Source organism: Lithobates pipiens, unplaced genomic scaffold, assembly GCF_037356315.1.
Source record: "Lithobates pipiens isolate NorthernLeopardFrog02 unplaced genomic scaffold, aLitPip1_a1.2 Scaffold_8, whole genome shotgun sequence".
Classification (NCBI taxonomy): Eukaryota; Metazoa; Chordata; class Amphibia; order Anura; family Ranidae; genus Lithobates; species Lithobates pipiens.
In genome coordinates this window covers 160,370,137-160,390,198 of record NW_027507903.1, presented here as the reverse complement: position 1 = coordinate 160,390,198, position 20,062 = coordinate 160,370,137, and the positions used below count along the sequence as shown (strand labels likewise).

The 20,062-nt window shown below is 43.1% G+C and overlaps 1 protein-coding gene across 2 annotated transcripts in view; it reads left to right on the top strand.

The window, feature by feature from the left end:
• Positions 1-20,062, top strand: part of DMTF1 (cyclin D binding myb like transcription factor 1) — an 86,045-nt gene that overhangs the window by 6,813 nt on the left and 59,170 nt on the right. For both annotated transcript variants that reach the window (XM_077471947.1, XM_077471946.1), the window contains exons 2-4: positions 12,384-12,502; positions 13,454-13,542; positions 16,574-16,688. In XM_077471947.1, coding sequence (XP_077328073.1) covers positions 12,384-12,502; positions 13,454-13,542; positions 16,574-16,688 — 323 coding nt within the window. The remainder of the gene's footprint in view (positions 1-12,383; positions 12,503-13,453; positions 13,543-16,573; positions 16,689-20,062) is intronic.

Genomic DNA, 20,062 nt, shown 5'->3' with positions numbered 1-20,062 from the left:
TGATATTCAAATTTTTAAAATTCACCTGTATTTCACATAGAATAAATATTTGCTTCACAGTACATCTTTTGCCACTCAGAACATTGCTCCTAGAGTCCTAGATAGTAATAACATCTGGGGTTTCAACGATCGTTACGACACATTTCGTGAGTCCCAAACATCCCACTTCCTCAGGCTCTGTAAGATTACAGATACATTAATAAAGTATCATAAGTTTATATTCAACCTAATAATTATACATGCATGCACGTGCCACCATAACAAAACTTTTTACAGGCATACCCCACTTTTAAGTACACAACGGGGTTTATTTACTAAAGCTGGAAAGTGCAAAATCGGGCTCACTTCTGCATAGAAACCAATGCGCTTTCAGGTTTTATTACCAAAGCTTAATTGAACAAGCTGGGGTTAGAAGCTCATTGGTTTCTATGCAGAAGGAAGCCTGATTTTGCACTTTCCAGCCTTAAATAAATAAACCCCATTGTGTACTTAAAAGTGGGGTATGCCTGTACTATTATTTTTGTGAGTAAAAGGACCATGAATTCGGGGACCACCAAACCTCCCCCTAGTAGGCAAATGAACAAACGAGAAAAAAAGGCGGGTGGAGGGAAGGCATTTTGGGTATTTTTTATATATATATATATATATATATATATATATATATATACCACTTGGGATAACCTCAAGCAGTATCACATCCACACACAAGAATACATTTTGCCACTTTAATAAAGCTACATTGGTTGAACTCCAATGGGTTAAACTTAATCCCTAGGAGGGGAGGAAATATAGATTTGTATGCGACAACATTCAACATTAAAAAAATCTTGGTTTTACGTTCATGTAGAATTGGTGCATAAAACATCCATTTAAAGATGGGATATCTCCCATGTACTATACTTATTTGTAATATCAAAAATGTCCTAGAGGGCATCTCAAACCCACGGTATAATCCATTGTTCTTATTTTGTAGATCAGCCTTTTAAACCAAGGTGCCTTGAGGTTTCCTCAGGGTTGCCTTGGTAAAATGCCTAAAAATTGCCCAAAATTTGTATACAAGCCGGCGCGTGAATGAAAGCTGCCTTTTAGTTACATTAAGCCACGGTGTTTCATTGTGCACCATTACAACCTAGCTGCCGGCATCCTAATGAGCAGTGGGCGGCATCACCAGTTGATAAGGATGATGTCAGTCGCCTGCATAGCATCCTTGTTTGAACCTCCCCTGCCGCTCTCCATTGGCGTGGGGTCACATTAGCTAAGTGGGGGAGAGAAACGGAGGGAAAACAGAAACATTGGAATACTAGTCAGTACCAGTTTGCAAAAGTGTATTTGATTTGGAAGAATAAAACACCTCTAACGATGGCTGTCCTACTTGGACTTGTACATTTTGCTGCATTACTTAAAACTATTATGCCGCGTACACACAAGCGGAATGTCCGACAGAAAAGTCAGACGGGAGCTTTTCATCGTATAGTCCGATCATGTGTATGCCCCATCTGACTTTTTACGTCAAACTCTGACGGACCTAGAAATAGAACATGTTCTAAATATTTCTGAAGGAACCAATTCCTATCGGGAAAACTGTCTGTATGCTGTTCCGACGGACAAAAAAACTATGCATGCTTTGAAGCAAGTACGAGACGGAAGCTATTGAATAGCTACTGGCTTTTGAACTTCCTTTTTTCTAGTCCCATCGTACGTGTTGTACGTCACCGTGTTCTAGACGGTCAGACTTTGGTGTGATCACGTGTACGCAAGACAGTTTCAGTGGAATTCCATCGGAAAAACCTTCAGCGTTTATTCCGAAGGGAACATTTTGATAAGCGTATCAAGTTAAAGCGGAGCTCCACCTAAAACGGGAAACCTCTGCTTGTCTGCTCTTCCCCCCCCCCCCATTTGCTACCTTTTGGGGGTAGGGGGTTGAGGGTTACTTGTTTTGCCACTGCAAACCTGAGTGGAAAGGCCTTCCCCCTTAGCCAGCCCATTCACATGCACAGCACGCTTCTCGCATGCGCAGTATGAGACCAGCTTTGAAGCCATAAGGCTTCACTACTGTTTTCCCTTTGTCAAGATGGCAGCGCCAGCACCCGATAGCTGATTGAAAAATTGTCTGAGGTCAGGACACCGCTGTATTCCTAGACAATAAAGTAAAGAGAGACTTTAGGAGCTAAGAGTACACCTGTTATAAGAGAATTATGTAGGCTGTTATTGCTGATCTCTGTTTTGAAAACACTAGTTCCCTGGCTGTTCTGCTAATACTTTGGCTACAATTGCTTGAGTCACTGATCCAGAACAAGTTTAGAGATAAATCCTGAAATTTGCATGGCTCTTTTTTTTTGCTACAGGCTGGTTACATCTGTGACTCAAAGGTATTGAAGCCAGCCACAGCCAGGCAACCAGCCTCATAAGGCAGCCAGCAATGGCAGTCCTGTATGCCTCTCATGAAAAGTGTACTTTAAAGTATACATAAAGCATACCTCCCAACCATGTCTGATTCGCTGGGACCATCCCAGAATTGGATCCATTGCCCGAATCAGGGCTGAGTCCTGGAACGCCAGCATTGGTTCCCCTCACACCACAAGCTACACTGTCTTTGCATGGCCTCTGACTCACACAGTGCAGAGCGGAGTGCACTGAACCTGCCACTCCTGTGTTTTCCTGTACACAGAGAAGGAGACCACTCTGCCAGAACGGGGCTGATCTGAGGTCTGTGATTATTTCTATGTACACGAGACTTGCAGAGGAGGGAGGCATTGGAAAGAGGGTGGGGGGGGGGGGAAGGATGGAGCCATGATGAGATGGGGGGGGGGGGAAGGATGGAGCCATGATGAGATGGGGGGGAATGGCTAGAGCCGGGGATTGGATGGGGATGGTGGATGGAGCCGGGATCGAATCAGGGGTGGTGGATGGAGCCAGGATGGGATCTGGGGAATGGATGGAGACGGGATGGAATTGGGGGAATAGATGGCACTGGGATCAGGGAATAGATGGGGATGGGATTGGGGGGAATGGACAGAACCGGAATGGAATCTGGGGAATAGATGGAGCTGGGATGGGATTGGGAAATAGATGGAGCTGGGATGGGATCGGGGGGAATGGATGGAGCCAGAATGGGATCGGGGGAATGGATGGAGCCAGAATGGGATCAGGGGAATGGATGGAGCCAGAATGGGATCGGGGGAATGGATGGAGCCGGGATGGGATTTGGGGGAATAGATGGTGCTGGGATGGGACTTGGTGAATAGATGGTGCTGGGATGGAATCGGGGGAGTGGATGAAGCTGGGATGGGATGGGGGAATGGATTGAGCTGGCATAGATGGAGTCGGGGAAATGGATGGAGCCGGGATGGGATTGGGGAAATGGATGGGATCGGGGGAATGGATGGAGCCAGGATGGGATTAGAGGAATGGGTGGAGCTGGCATGGGATTGGGGGAATGGATGGCGCCAAAATGGGATCAGGGCAATGGACGAAGGCGGATGGGATTGGGGGAATAGATGGAGCTGGGATGAGATCGGGCAATGTGTTTTGCGCTTGGCCATGTTTACTTTTTACCGTCCGGTCTTGTCCCTCCTCCGGCATCCCTCATTCTGAAGTTCAAATGTTGGAAGGTATGCCTAAAGGCAAAACTTTTTCTTTTTAGTTTTGGTTAAAGTGGAGATGGATTAGAACACCTGTTCGTTGCTGTTTGTTGCCTCCATTAGGGAGATTCACCCTCTATATGCCCTGTTTACTGTTATAACTGAAAGTGAAATAAAATAAATTTCCACATTTTTGGTTGGCACCAGAACAGTAAAAGAGGGGAAAAATTCCAATGGGGACACTAGTTCTGTTGACACCCGGGGATTTCCTCACTCTGGATGGATTTTTTCTCACTTCCTGTTTTGGTTATGGGACAGGAAGTAAAGGGTAATTTCTGCTGTGGGACACAAATGTCAAAACAAAAACAAAAAACCTGACGGGCTAATCCTCTATTACTTTATCCCAAAAATTTTAAAAACGTTTTGCCTTTAGTTCCACTTTAAGGCATCAGAGGGAATCTAGTACACAGCAGAGATTTTTTAACCTAAATTTGCATGCAAACTGGGCTTAAGAAAGAGCTGCTTTTGCAAGCATTTGGCATTTATTTTTCAGCCTGTAAAAGCACCTCTAAGTAACCCTATGGGGATTATTTACTAAAGGAAAACCCACTTTGCACTGAAAGTGCACTTGGAAGTAAAGTCGCCGTAGATCCGAGGGGGACATGCATGGAAAATAAAAAACAAAATTTTAGCTTGCACATGATTGGATGATAAAATCAGCAGAGCTTCCCCTCATTTCAGATCTACCCCTTAGATTTAGAACGACTGCACTTCCAAGTGCACTTTCAGTGCAAAGTGGATTTGCGATTCATAAATAATATGTGTCCATGCACACACAAGTTTTTACAGGTATATTAGAAGAGGATTATTTACAGGCAGAAAAAAAACACCAAAAGGGTGTTCATGATTGGAGCCTAAACAACGCTGAATGTGCCTTAAGCCCAGTACACACCACCAGTTCATTGAAAGCCCGCTCGGTTGAACATAAAATAAAATTGACAGCTCAGGTCGCACCTGCGGTACTAACAATCTGATGTTAGTACAGATAAATTACCTGCTGTTCTATTATGTTCTAACAGGGTGGCGCCCCCCCCCCCCCCCCACTAGGACACTCTGGTCAGCGCTCTCGGCTATTGGCTGAGAGCGCTGATCGGAAGCCAGTCTGCAGACCTTTTTCGGTCATGAAGCCAGCTTCTGTCGGACCGGCTGCCATGCACATGGACCAAATGTTGGCTGGTTTCTGTTGAACTGGCAGATGCCAGCCAACTTTCGGCCCATGTGTACTAGGCTTTAGGTTTCATTCACACAGCATATACAAGTGTTTTTTAATAATGGATCTGACACAGGTGTGTAAGCCTGCACTGCATTCAAATCCTTAGCATAGAATCCAGATCTGCATCTAAGAACATGTACTTTATGCATGTAAACGCATGTATACATGTTTTTAAGCACATACATTAAGTCTAAACAAAGGGGAAATCTAAATTACCATTATCTAGACATACACATCTTTGTGTGTTTACAGTAAATGCATCTATACACAAATATTTTACTGATCATTATACAGGAACTCAGATCTCTACACCAAAGTCTAATGTTCTGTAGTGCAAATAATAGGAGGGCTTGTTAATACCTTTAGCTCTAAATTTCAGATTTTTTTTTTTGTTTTTTGTTGTTGCATTTGTTAAATGGATATAACATAATCCTTCCAATGGTATATTTACCAGACCAAAAGGGAACAAATAAGAGAAATTTGCTGGGGTTTACATACGTCTTGCATACATCTGGGGTTTACATATATTTTGCATACAGCCGAAAGATGGATACAGGGCAGTCCTCCAGTTCTCCAGGAGGGTGTCCATTGATGTCCTCCAATGCCCCCTGGGGCACGCTCTGTGGAAAATCTTTGGTCTTTTTTCTTGTTTAACAACAAATAAATTACTCCAGGGTGATTAAATACAAAGAAAGCTTTATCTGTCTAAAAAATAAATAAAAATAAAATAATAAAAATGTCATATGGGAACAGTGTTGCATTACTGAGTAATTGTCATTCAAAGTGCAACAGCACTGATAGCTGAAAATTGGGCTGGATGGGAAGGGGGTGAAAGTGCCCGATCATGAAGTGGTTAAAGTATATTTAACCACTTGATGCCCGCGCTAAAGCTTGCGGCTGATCCCAGATCAGAGTAAAGTGTGGATCCCGGCCCTTTACCACATGACGTAAATAGAAGCCGGTAATCGGCTTTTTTTTTTTTACCTCACGCTAGCAGGAGAAAAAAACAAGTTGATTACCAGCTCATGTAGAAGAGACATCGGGCCCACTCATCTACAGCCACTGCTGCTGAGCAGTGCCACCTACCAGTGCTCATCAGTACTGCTAAGCAGTGCCCACCAAAGCCACCTACTAGTGCCAGGGCCGGTGCTACCACTAGGCAAACTAGGCAGCCGCCTTAACTCAGTCCGACTGGTAGTGTAATAAGAGGTGTAGCAGAGCACTGGAGCCAGTGCTAGAGGAAGCAGAGCCAATGCTTCCTGTATAGTGGAACCTTCTGTCACATGGGCAAGGCAAAGTGGGTGGAGTCAATGAGGCGGCAAAATTTAGGTTTCGCCTAGGGTGTCAAAAATCCTTGCACCAGCCCTGACCAGTGCCCATTAGTGCCACCTATTAGTGCCTCCTGATCAGTCCTGCCCAATAGTGCCACCTATTAGTTCCTCCTGATCAGTGCTCATTAGTGCAGCCTCATCAGCGCACATCAATGAATGAGAAAAATTACCTGTTTGTAAAATTTTATAACAGACTATGAAAACCTTTTTGTTTTTTACATTTTCAGTCTTTGTTTAGCAAAAATAAAAAACCCAGTGGTGATTAAATATCACCAAATGAAAGCTCTATTTGTGTGAAGAAAGCGATAAACATTTCAGATGGGTACAGTGTAGCACGCCAGCGCAATTGTCATTCAAAGAGTGACATCGCTGAAAATTGGCCTGGGCAGGAAGGGGGTAAAAGAGTAAGCAAGTGGTTAAAGCCATTTTTTTTCATTGTGAATAGATTAGGCAAGGATGAAAACTCTATGTCCCACTGCCTTCTTGTATTTAGACACAAGAGGAAATAAGAAGATATCTCTCCAAAGTAAGGGAACATTTTTAGACAGGTGTCATCAGAACCAGTGTCCCCATTGGATTACACTATATTGTGTGTTTGACAGCTCAACCGTGTGGATTTCCCCTCACCATTGTCACCAGAACAAATAGAAAAGTGGACTCTGTTCAGCAGGGAGAACTGACAGAAGTTCTAATCACTCACCACTTTATCGAGAACTTAACAAAAATGTATTCAATTTTAGTTTGGCTTTACATACATTTCCACAGTATGCCAAGGAGGCTAATGATGCAGTGCACCCTCTCAGGGCAGCTCAGCGACCTGAACGCAAGCAGTGTCTACTCCAGTGATATCCAGCTTACAGGGGCATCAGTCAGGTATAATGTTAAAAAAAAACCCTATAGAAAACTCCTGGGGGTGGTAAACCTGCACAGTGCTAACCTAAAGTAATGTGGTGCATCCAAATTTACCAACACAAAACAAAACGCCAAAAAGGTTACAGCACCTCTATGCTACTATAGCAGGAAATATGTATTTGGACATAAAAATGAACAAAAAACATCTCACATGTGTCGGTAATCCCTCCCCATTGTCACACCCAAGCTCAACCACTCCACCCATGCAACCCCCCGACACCTAAAAGTCCACCCCACTTCAGTGTCCCTAAGTATACCCTCTCCCCTGTATCCCACCTAAAACCCCAATCCTATCCTCCTATAAAATACAAACTCCAATACACTAACCACTGTTATCGTCTGATTAAGAAGAAAAAAAAGTCCACATACAGGTTGTAATTACGGATGAGCTTCAAGTCGAACTCATGTTCGACTTGAACATTGCCTGTTCACCAAACAGCGAACAATTTGGGGTGTTCGTGGCAAATTTGAAAAGCAGTGGAACCTGTACAGGGAGAAATCTATGGGAGAAATCTAAAGTGCTAATTTTAAAGGCTTCTATGCAAGTTATTGTCATAAAAAGTGTTTGGGGACCTGGGTCCTGCCCCAGGGGACATGTATCAATGTAAAAAAAGTTTTAAAAACTGCAGTTTTTTCAGGAGCAGTGATTTTAATAATGCTTAAAGTGAAACAATAAAAGTGTAATATTCCTTTAAATTTCATACCTGGGGGGTGTCTATAGTATGCCTGTAAAGTAGCTTAGAACTATCCCTGCACAAAGTGTAATAATTTCTGCAGGAAAAAAAGTCATTTAAAATCACTCGCGGCTATAATGAATTGTCGGCTCCCCATAATACAGAGAACAGTCATTGAAAGTCATTGATTAAAAAAAAAAAAAAAAAAAGCTTGGAGTTCCCCCAAATTCAATTACCAGGCCCTTCAGGTCTGGCATGGATATTAAGTGGAACCCCGCATCAAATAAAAAAAATGATATGGGGTTCCCCCCAAATATCCATACCAGACCCTTCAGGTCTGGTATGGATTTTAAAGGGAACTCCACGCCAAATAAAAAAAAAAAATGGTGTGGAGTTCCCCCTAAAAATCCATACCAGACCCTTTATCTGAGCACGCAACCTGGCAAGCCGCAGGAAAAGAGGGAGTCGAGAGAGCGCCCCCCTTCCTGAACCGTACCAGGCCACATGCCCTCAACATTGGGAGGATGCTTTGGGGTCCCCCCCAAAGAACCATGTCCTCATGTTGATGAGGACAAGGGCCTCTTCCCCACAACCCTGCCCGTTGGTTGTGGGGGTTTGCAGGCGGGGGGCTTATCAGAATCTGGAAGCCCCCTTTAACAAGGGGACCCCCAGATCCCGCCCCCCCCGTTTGAAATGGTAAGGGGGTACCTACCATTTCACAAAGAAAGTGTAAAAATTGTTAAAAAAGACACACACCGTTGCAAAAGTCCTTTTTTTAAAATAAAAAAAAGATTCCAGCGATGGTAATCCACTCTTGCTATCCAGCAACGGATGATCATCTCTCCAGGGGCCAGCGATGGCTGATCTGATCCAGCGATGGGTGATCCATCCTGCGTTACATCAGAGGGGGGCGGGGTCACCCGCACGTCATTGCGGAAGCCGGGCTTTCCCACTTGCGTCAAAGGGTGGCAGGGTCAGGTGGTCCCGCTCTCCTCATATAAGAAGTGTCAGGCTGCCGGGATCCCCGCAGTGTCTCCGCCAGTGGAGACAGGATGGATGCGCTGCGCTGGAAGTGTTTGGAGTATTTAGATGTGCTGTAACGGCAAGGTTAAAATGCTTGTGTATATGTTATTGGTTCAAAAATACTTTTATGTACTTGTGCATTGGAAGTTTTTGTTTCTTGACATGTTCAATAAAAACCTTTTTGATTAAAAAAATAAATAAATCCTCCCACACCCACAGGTTACAGCTCCTACAGATCTCTAGCATTCTCCACCCCTACCATTTCCACAGGGTGTTAGCTCCATGTATGGGCTACACCAACCAGTGGATATCACACTATAATACTTTCCATCATACACACCCAGGAGATAGAGACTTATAGGACAGCTGACCCAAGGGGATTTGAACACCATACTTTCATTAAATGAGCTCTTTTGGATTACATCCTGTATGTGGACTTTTTTTTTTTTTTATTTTTTTTTTTTTTTTAGATGAGACCATATCAGCAGTTAGTGCATTGGAAATTGTATTGTATAGCAGGGTAGGATTGGGGTTTTAGGTGGGATACAGGGGAGAGGGTATACTCCGGGACCCTGGAGTAGGGGGGTGGACTTTCATGTGTCAGGAGGTTGCGTGGGTGGAGTGTTGTAAATAAGAGAATAGAATAGAAAAATAATAGACTAGATTAGAATAAAATAGAATATGACTGACTTCTGCAATTCTAATAGAATAGAAAAAATAGGTTATAACCGTCTTTCAAAAATAGAATAAATTTGAATGCCAGTTTGAATTTTCCGAATTTGGAAAATGACTAATTGAATTTGAAAACGCATAAATAAATTAAACTAAATTTAATTATTTAACTGATTGCCGACCAGCCGCCGCAGTTTTATTGCGGCAGAATGGCAGGGCTGGGCGAAACAACGTTACCTTATGTCGCTTCACCTTTTGGCCACTAGGGGTGAGTGCGCACACCCGCAATGTGTGCCTGGAGCCGATGCGAGTGCGCTCACCGGGCACCCACGATCATTTGTGACAGAGCGAGAACTGGGATCTGTGTGTGTAAACACACAAATCCCAGTTCTTTCAGGGGAGTAGAGACAGATCGTGTGTTCGTACAAAGTATGAACACCAATCTCTCTCTCTTAGACCAGTGGTTCTCAACCTGGGGTTTGGGACCCCCTCTGGGATTGAATGATGATTTGACAGGAGTCACCGAATCCTGGGCTGTTCTTGAAGCCCGCGCCGCTCTCCATTTTGTGGCCGCCCAGCAGGGCTGTCCCTGGAGCCTGTGGCTGCCCAGCAGGGTTGTTCCTGGAGCCTGTGGCTGCCCAGCAGGGTTGTTCCTGGAGCCTGTGGCTGCCCAGCAGGGTTGTTACTGGAGCCTGCGGTAGCCCACTCAGCCTCTTCGCAGCCATCCATTCAGTTCACAACATGGCTGGGGGACAGAAACTACAGGTCAGCTGACTGGTGAGGAATGTGAAGTTTGAGGGGCTGGAGGAGACCCCATCTCCTGATTTCGGCATAGGTGTCACTGTTACGAGACACCACAAAGTCGGAGACACAGTGAGTAACACTACCTGTGATTATAGTTGCCATTAAAAGTCCCCACTACAGTTCTCAGATCAGCAGATGACCATGATCAAGAGCAATTATACAGTAATCAGTGCATTTTTATAGCACTGATTGCTGTATAATTGTCAAAAGTGTCCAATTTGCCTGCCGCAATATTGCGGTCCCGATAAAAATTGAAGATCGCCTCCATTACTAGTAAAAAAATAATAAAAATGCCATAAATATATGCCCTGTTTTGTAGACTATAACTTTTGCACAAACCAATCAATATACACTTATTGCGAATTATTTTTTTTTTTTTTACCAAAAATCTGTAGAAGAATACATATCGGCCTAAACTGAGAAAAACATTTTTTTTTTTTTTTTTTTTTTTTTTTTTTTTTATCTTGGATATTTTTTATAGCAAAAAGTAAATTATATTGGGGTTGATTTACTAAAGGCAAATGTACTCTGCACTACAAGTGCCCTTGGAAGTGCAGTCACTGAAGATCTGAGGGGAAGATTTGAAATGAGGAGAAGCTAATTTTATCATCCAATCATGTGCAAGTTAAAATGCTGTTTTTTATTTTGCTTGCATGTCCCCTTCAGATTTACAGCAAATGCACTTCCAAGTGCACTTGTAGTACAAAGTGGAGTTGCCTTTAATAAATCAACCCCATTGTGTTTTTTTTTTCAAAATTGACGCTCTTCTTTTGTTTATAGCGCAAAAAATAAAAACCGCAGAGGTTATCGGATGACAACAGAAAAAAAAGGTCTATTTGTGGGGAAAAAAAGGACGTCAATTTTGTTTGGGTACAGCGTTGCATGACCGCGCAATTGTCAGTTAAAACGACGCAGTGCTGTATTGCAAAAAATGGCCTTGTCATTGAGCAGCCGAAACTTCAGGGGGCTGAAGTGGTTAAATATCAAAGCTAACCACATTTTTTGTTCTGCATATGTCTAGTGCTGCTTAAGCCCCATACACACTATCAGATTTTTTGCAGATTTTTTCCTTCAGATTTACCAAAACCATGTAGTGGAAGGGCGTGCCTGATTGCATACAAATTGAAACTCCTAAGGTTGGACCTCATGTTATATGGTTTTGGTAAATCTGATGAAAAAAATCAGCAGAAAATCTGATAGTGTGTATGGGGCTTTAGTCTTCTTTGTCTCTCTCTGAGTGTAAGCACTTGCCTACTGAAAATAGAAAAAATTTCCGCCCTGTACAGGTAAGATAATTAGAAAGCTAATATATGCATAAAGTGGTTTTAAAGTCAGAAGTTTTTTTTTTTTTTTATCTTAATGCATTCTATGCATTAAGATAAAAAGCCTTTTGTGTTCCTTAGCCCCCCCAATACTTACCCGAGCCCATCTCGATCCAGTGATGTTGCAGAAGTGTCTCGGCTGCCCGGGACTCTCCCTCCTCATTGGCTGAGATGGCAGCGCTGCACCATTGGCTCCTGCCAATGAGGAGAGAGAGGGGGCGAGGCTGGGCCAGGGCTCAGTGTCTGCATGGATACACAGAGATGTGGCTCAGGTGCCCACAGAGCAAGCTGCTCTGGGGGGACTAAACAGGAGGGAGGTGGGGGGGGGGAAGCAGAGCCAAAGAAGAACCCAAGAAGAGAAGGATTGGGGCTGCTCTGTGCAAAACCAGTGCAACAAAGCAGGTAAGTATAACATGTTTGTTATTTTTATAGAAAAAAACAAAAACGAGACTTTAGTATCACTTTAAAAAGGTACACCTTTTATATTTAAGATTTTCCGCTGCTTATTGCATAAATAAAACTAAAAAAAAAAAAAAAAAAAAGTGAACTCATCCTTTAATGATTTCTAAATGTAATTACATATGTTCTTGTGTCAGCTCTGTTTATAAAACTTTTCACTTACAGCAAGTACTATAGGAACTTTATTAGAAATTATTGTCTTTTAAGAGTCCATTGGGCACCCATCAAAAATGACTTCTAGTTATTGTTTATGTCTTTGGCAAGTGATGACTTTCTTGCTGTGTTATGTGGTCATTACATTACGTGTCAGCAGTTTTATGTTCTTGTTGCAGGTTGAGTATGAGCACAGGTGAAGAAGAGTCTGGAAGAGTGAAACTTCAAACCACAAGAAGCTCCCTAACGCTCACACAGGACCTCGATGGGAATTTGATCCTGCATTGTCCTCAAAATGGTACCAGGAATTCCTTATCTTTAATGCTGAGCAAAACACCCTAGAAGCGGAAAATGAAATGATTGCTTCCATAACATTATTCAGCTTCACTGGTGATGTTTCACATTCGAATAATTATTTGAATTGTTAGTCACAACGAATAATGGGGGTTATTTACTAAAGAAAAATCCACTTTGCACTTGAAATTGTACTGGAAGTGCAGTCACTGTAGATCCGAGGGGGACATGCAAGGAGAATAAAAAACAGCATTTTAGCTTGCACATGATTAGATAATAAAATCAGCAGAGCTTCCCCTCATTTCAGATCTATCCCTCAGATTTACAGCGACTACACTTCCAAGTGCACTTTGCACTTATAGTTTGCACTTGTAGTGCAAAGTGTATTTGCCATTCGCAAATAACCCCTAATATGTCTTGATTTGTTAAAAGGATTTAAAGGAGAGCCCCAGACATGGGGGAAAATAAAAACACACTAGCAGGCCTACAATACATAATATCATGCTGCACCCACGTGCCACTTCCTTTTTTAATTGTAAACTGCAGCGAATGTGACCAATCCGTTGGCAGCCACTTACATAGTTCTGTGACCCTAGAAAGTGGATGAAGCAAAAGGGAGTGCCGGATTGATTGGTGGCGTGGCTATTGGTTTCTATACCAGTCATTTCTAGCTACACCCCAAAACTTTATAGAAAATGTATTTTTGTTTGAAACATTGCTTTCAAAAACGTATCATTAGAATTTGGTACTGGGAGACATTTACATTGTGGAAAGTAGGCGGTGCGTGTTTAAACCCGGACCTTGAGTTGGGTTGGTGCACTCAATCTGTAATTCCTGTAATTGCAAGATAGTTCATTTCCTTTCACCTGAGAACACATTCACTTGAAGTTTTTATGTGTCATTGGTTATGCTGCTTTGAATTAATTTCAACTATTTTGTATGTTTTTAATGTCAGAAAATGACCCGAGCTTTGAGGTGACCATGACTGCCACCACAGAAGTGGTGGATGGCGACATTAATGAAGAATCCATAACTCAGATACAGGTAAAATGTGGAAGCAGAGGAATATTTGCAAAATAGGTTTGGATAAAATTATAAAGTTATAATAAACCTGTCACTTTATCCATCCAGTTTTAAATAATAGGTTCTCTTTATAGCCCGTCTCCTCTGGTCCTAATACTACTTTGCCTGTGCACTTCTACATCCTCTTCACCATGTGTCCTTCCAGGTACTTCTAGCCGTTGGGAGCATGTGACGCTTCCTTTCATGGTGACTACACAGCTCCTGAGTGTCCATCATATAGGCTCAAGCATTGTCACATAAGGGTGGAAGTAAAGTTCCCTTTGTAAACTGTAATACAGACTGGCACCAAGCCGTCAAAAGGCTTTTTACTTGAGGCTATGATGGGTGAAAGGGATGGTAGGGAGCACAGAAAAGTAGATGAGTGGTGAATTCACAGTAATGTGACAGGTTTACTTCTTCAGCTCCGGAAGATTTATACCCCTGCATGACAAGGCCATTTTTTGCGATACGCCACTGCGTTATTTTAACTGACAATTGCACAGCCATGCGATACTGTCCCCAAATAAATGTTATGTCCTTTTTTTCCCCCACTAATAGAGCTTTCTTTTGGTGGTATTTGATCACCACTGTGTTTTTGAATTTTTAGCGCTATAAACAAAAAACAAACAATTTTGGAAAAAAAAACCAATATTTTTTTACCTTTTGCTTAAAAAAACATCCAAAAACAAAATGTAAAAAAATCAAATTTCTTCATCAATATGTATTCTGCTACATATTTTTGATAAAAAAAATCCCAATAAGCATATATATTGAATGGTTTATGCAAAAATCGCGTCAACAAACTAGGGGTTCGATTTATGGAATTTTTATTTGTTATTTTTTTTGCTATTAATGGCAGTGATCAGCAAATTTTATAGTGGGACTGCAACATTGCAGCGTACAAATCGGACACTAACTGACACTTTTGACACTTTTTTTGGGAACCAGTGACACTAATACAGTGATCAGTGCTAAAAATATGCACTGTCACTGTACTAATGACACTGGCTGGGAAGGGGTTAATATCAGGGGTGATCAAAAGGGTTAAAGTGGTTCTAAAGTCAGAAGGTTTTTAATCCTAATGCATTCTATGCACAGGATGAAAAACCTTTCAATGTGCAGCAGCCCCAATCCAGTGATTTTTTTTTTATGAGAGACTCGGCTGCCTGGGACTCTCCCTCCTCATTGGCTGAGACAGCAGCGGGGCACCATTTTCTCCCGCTGCTGTCAAAGACAGTGCGCCAATGACTAGAGAGGGTGCAGGGCCGAACTATGGCTCCATGTCTGAATAGACACACAAAGCAGCAGCTCAGCTCTGGGGCTCCATAGCAAGCTTCTTGCTGTGGGGGCACTCAGCAGGAGGGAGGGCCCAGGAGTGCCGATGAGGGACCCGAGAAGAGGAGGATCTGGGCTGCTCTGTGCAAAACCACTGCACATAGCAGGTAAGTATGACATGTTTGTTATTTTTAAATAATAATAATAAAAAAAAAATTAGACTTTAATATCACTTTAAATGTGTTCCTAGCCAGTGCATGTGTACTGTGGGGGCGGTGCTTTTACAAGGGGAATGCACTGATTCATTTTCCTGCTTTTCAGAAACACAGGATACATTCCTTCCCTACTGGCAGAACTGTAGTCTGGTAGTCTGAATTGTTTACATAGGAAGATTTCTGTTCTGCCTTTGTACCAAAGGATCGTGGGTGCCAGTGGACATCAAGTCCGCGGTACCCCCTGTGCACAATCACAGCGGGAGCCACCTGGCGGCACGCATGAACGCCCCACGACCCGGAAGTGTGGGATCATATATATATATATATATATATATATATATATATGTGATCTTGTGCACAGCAGCCTCCTTCTAGCAGTAAAGCTACAATAGGGCGGTCATAAAGTGGTTAAATATGACAGCTTTGTTTGACTTAACCATTGCAGATTAGATTGTCTCATATTTGCCCCCCCCCCCCCCCGGCCTGTATTGAGCCCCTTGATTGGCAGCAGTAGTGCATGACACCACACTGTCCAGGTTAAAGGTGCACTGTTGTCAAAACTGAAAATGCCGCCATGAAATATATACGGGAAGCATAGCTTACCTGCTTAGTATGTCAGTGTTTCTTCCAGGCATAGCTGTAGAAAATCAGTCCATCCTATTACCGTTTGTTAGTAAGCTCGTAATCTAAGAACTTTTGCTTGTACTGTAGGAGCGCTATTCCCAAACACACCAAGGGCAGGCATCTTCATGTCTTTGACATATAAGATGCATATATACTGTATAAAAGAAAAAAGGCAGTGCTATTAAGCTACTCTCAGCCTCCAAAACAATTCTTGCCTGCCATAGAAGTTTGATTGTGATTGATGATGCAGGAAGCAGAGAGAAATGGGAATTTACACAGCACAGGCTTCAGAACTATGAAGAAGGTGAAATATGTGGACTTTCTGATTTTAGACACGGTTGCTTTGCTTGCAGGATAACAGTAGCTAAATGATTGATTTCACTTGTTGCCTCCAATTACTCTGTAAGATGCATGACTGAATATTTACATATATGGGCTCAATTTAATGTAGTTCTAACTAAGCAGACATACCGTAATTTAAAGGATAAGTTGACCTTTTGTAAAATGTTACTGTTGAGCGCTCTAGATAGTTCATTAAGCCTTCCTGTCTCAGTCAAACTGCCTGGCTGTATCAGAGCTACAGCCAAACAGATACACAGTCTGCAGGACAGAGGCATCACACCTCGCTGATCGCTCTCATTACAGATCCATTACAAAAAAATTAAATAAAAATAAATGCATATTTTTTTTTTTACCTGCAAAAAAATGTGCATTTATTATTATTTTTTTGTAAAGGTGAACTTTTTCTTTAACCAGTTTTTTTATTATTTCATGTAAATACAATGTGTGCATAGTAACTAATATACAGTATATACCAAGCTTCAGTTAGAGTATTGGTTGCTTTTACACTTGTAGAACTTGTTGAATAAAAGTTCTCTAATCTATCTTCCCTAATCAAGATCCTCCAAAATGAACAGCTTGATGACATTTCTCCTGCGGGCAATGAGGACATGTCAGCAGTTAGTAGAGCATGGTTTACCAGCAAAGAAGACAAAGATTCTCTTACCAACAAAGGTAGTCCCGGATTGAATAACATTGTTTTATCATAGTTAGTGTACCATACATTGCTATATGTGTTAAAAACTAGAGATGGGCCGAACACCCCCGTGTTCGGTTATCAGAAGAACTCCCGAACAGGGGAAAAGATCTGACCCGAACGACGAACCCCATTGAAGTCTATCGGAGCCGAAGAGGAAAAATAAAAAGTGCCCACTTTAAAGGCTTATATGCAAGTATTGTGCTTAAAAGGGGGTGGGGTCCAGGTACTGCTCTGGGGAACATGTATCAATGCATGTTTTAAACAATCGTTTTTAAAGGAGCAGTGATTTTAATGATCTTTAACTACTTCCCAGCCAGCCAATGTATATATACGGCCGGGTGGGAGCCTTCTACTTCTGACTGGACGTTCCTGAACGTCCTTCAGAAGTAGGGGGATTGCGCGCGCGTGCCCACGCAGTGGCGCAATCCCAATGCGCTCGTTTCATCCGGATATGGCACATCTTGGATCAGCAGGAGGGCTCTGTGATTGGCTCTCCTGATCACATGACAGCCGTGTCCATTCACAGCCATCATGTGATGTAAACAAACAGCCGGTTGCTAGGCAATCGGCTCTCCTCTCCTCACACGGAAGTCGTCTCTGAGGAGAGGAGAGCAGATCGCTGCAGCCGGCTGGTGATCAGTGAGTATGAGCTGTTCTTTACAGCTTTTTACTCACTGATCACCAACCTAGTCTAAAACACAGTGTAAACACAATGTCCCCACACATGTCCCCAAATAATAAAAACACATGTCCCCCACATATGTCCCACTAAAATCACATGTCCCAATGATTATCTGCACATATATGTCCGTGATCATTTGCACACATCTGTACATGATCATTTGCATACATGTGTCCGTGATCACACAAACCAATTATTATACACTTAACTGGAAATTGTTTTACCAAAGACATGTTGCAGAATACATTTTGGCTTAAATGTATGACAAAATTCGATTTTATTGGATTTCTTTTAAAATAGAAAGAAGAAAATAATGTTTTTTTTTCAAAATGTACGCTATTTTTCCACTTATATCGCAAAAAATAAAAAACGGAGTCTTGAATAAATACCATCAAAATAAAGCTCTATTTGTGCAAACAAAATGATAAAAATTTCATTTGGGTACAGCGTAGCATGACCGCGCAATTGTCAATGAAAGCTGAAAATTGGGCTGGGAAGGAAGGGGGCGAAAGTGCCCTGTATTGTAGTGGTTAAAGTTCAACAATAAAAATGAAAAATTCCTTTAAATATAGTGCCTAGGGGCACTATTGTCAAAAATGGCTCTGTTTTTATTACTTCTTGACACTTTTTTTGGTGAATGGGTAGGGGTACTATGTACCCCATACTCATTCACATGGGGGGGGGGGGTCTGGGGGCCTTCTTGTTAAAGGGGGCTTCCAGATTCCGATAACCCTCTCCCCGCCTGCAGACCCTCACAACCACAGGGGAAGAGACCTTTGTGCCCATCAACATGGGGACGAGGTTCCATGAGGTGGGGGGCTCCAAAGCCCCCCCCCATGTTGACGGGATGTGGCCTGGTATGGTTTGTGGGGGTTGCTCGCTCGCTCGCTCGTCCCACCCCCTTTACTGACCTGCCAGGCTGCATGCTGCATAAAGGTCTGGTATGGATTTGGGGGGGGGGGGTGGTTCCCCTTAGAATCCATACCAGACTCGATGGATACCCCTCCATGCCTGACAACACAGCACCCCTCCTCCCCTCCGTGACACCAAAGGATTCAGCTCTGCACCCCCCTAACAGCTGAGGGCACCCCCCTTGGTGACACAAGAAATCCCCCACCCCTACTGACACCACAGGGTATGTGCACCAACATGACACCACAGGATTACCCCTACTCCCTCCAATATAATCTCTCATACCCCATATCTTGGACGTGCCTTTTGCGCATGCACTCTCCAATAATCCCAATAAATAGCCGGGAACGCGCTCGCACACAGAGGAAACCTTCTGTCGTGTGACTGGATAGTGATAGACGTTTCCGGCCTGTACAGGCAAAGGATGTGTTGTGTGGTTGGTGCCCTCTGGCAGCGGAAGGTGTGAGGGCATCAAAACAGGTGCTATCCGCTCGGGCGGTGGGAGTTGCTCGCTACTGGTGCCAGCGGTGGGTGGGCTGACAGGGGCCCGGGGCGCCAGGACGCTGTTTCTGGTCACCGTGGCCACCTGATGTCTGGGCCTGCCTATAGAGATATGCCTGGTTACCCACGAAAACCATTTTATAGAATAGAAATTACTGAGATTAGTCGATATCGTTATCATAACAATGTTATTACATGGAATTAGGAGGAGGAAAATACCCCTTTAAATGGTGGACAAACCCAGCTCATACGCTAGGGGTATAAAGGAGGATGGCTGTTTGTGCCATCCTAGAACTATCCACAGGTTTGGACTATTTCTACACAAAGTCAGTGGGTACTTAGGGGCTTGACTGACCTCCCTGAAGCCAGACATACCACTCCTCCAAATTCAAGCCTGTGGACTTCCCTTTATTGGCTGCAAACCTTTCCTCCTCCCCATCCACAAATGCCTGTATCAGTTTCCATTTAAAGATCCCAGCAAATCCCCAGTAAAAAAAGAAAAGAGTACTTCCCAAAACCCAGTATGTTTCACCACAAATTGTGCGGCCTCATTAGGAGTAAATAATGCATGTGCTCAAACGGGAAGAAAAATCAAAATGGCCAGTGGTCTGGGGTAGTTTCATTCATACACATGTTAAATTGTATATAAACCCAAAGACAAAACTGTAAGATATTGTAGCTCAGCAGACGCGGTAGGTGAATTAATTTTATTAGATTTTTTTACCTTTATTTTCACCTGATATTCTAGCAACTAACACACTTTCTGTCCTAAGATATGTCTAGAGCTGCTTCCTCCTGACCCCCCCCCCCTCCTCCTGACCCTTTCTGACACAGGGGAGCCACAGCCGCAGAATTACATGACTAAACCTGAGCAGATTAAAAATAGTTAAAGCAGAGCTACACCTAAAAGGGGACGCTTTGCTTGTTTGCGACCCCCCCCCCCCCCCCACTGCCACATTTGGTACTTTTTGGGGGGAGGGTGGAGCTGTTACCTGGTTTTGACAGGTACCCGCTCCAACTTTTAGGTAAGACAATCTACCACATTTCCAGCCCCTCCTCCTCCCCTCCCCCCACTGCCTTCTGGGACACGCAGAGGTCCCAGAAGATGGCGAGAGCATTCAGAAGGTGCAGCACGACTCATGCATGCAAAGCCGAATGATGTATTGGCTAGGGGTGCCTATATCACAGGATCCCTGGACAAGTTATTGTCCTCATAATAAAAGTCAGTAGCTACAGTATTCTTTTATTTATTTA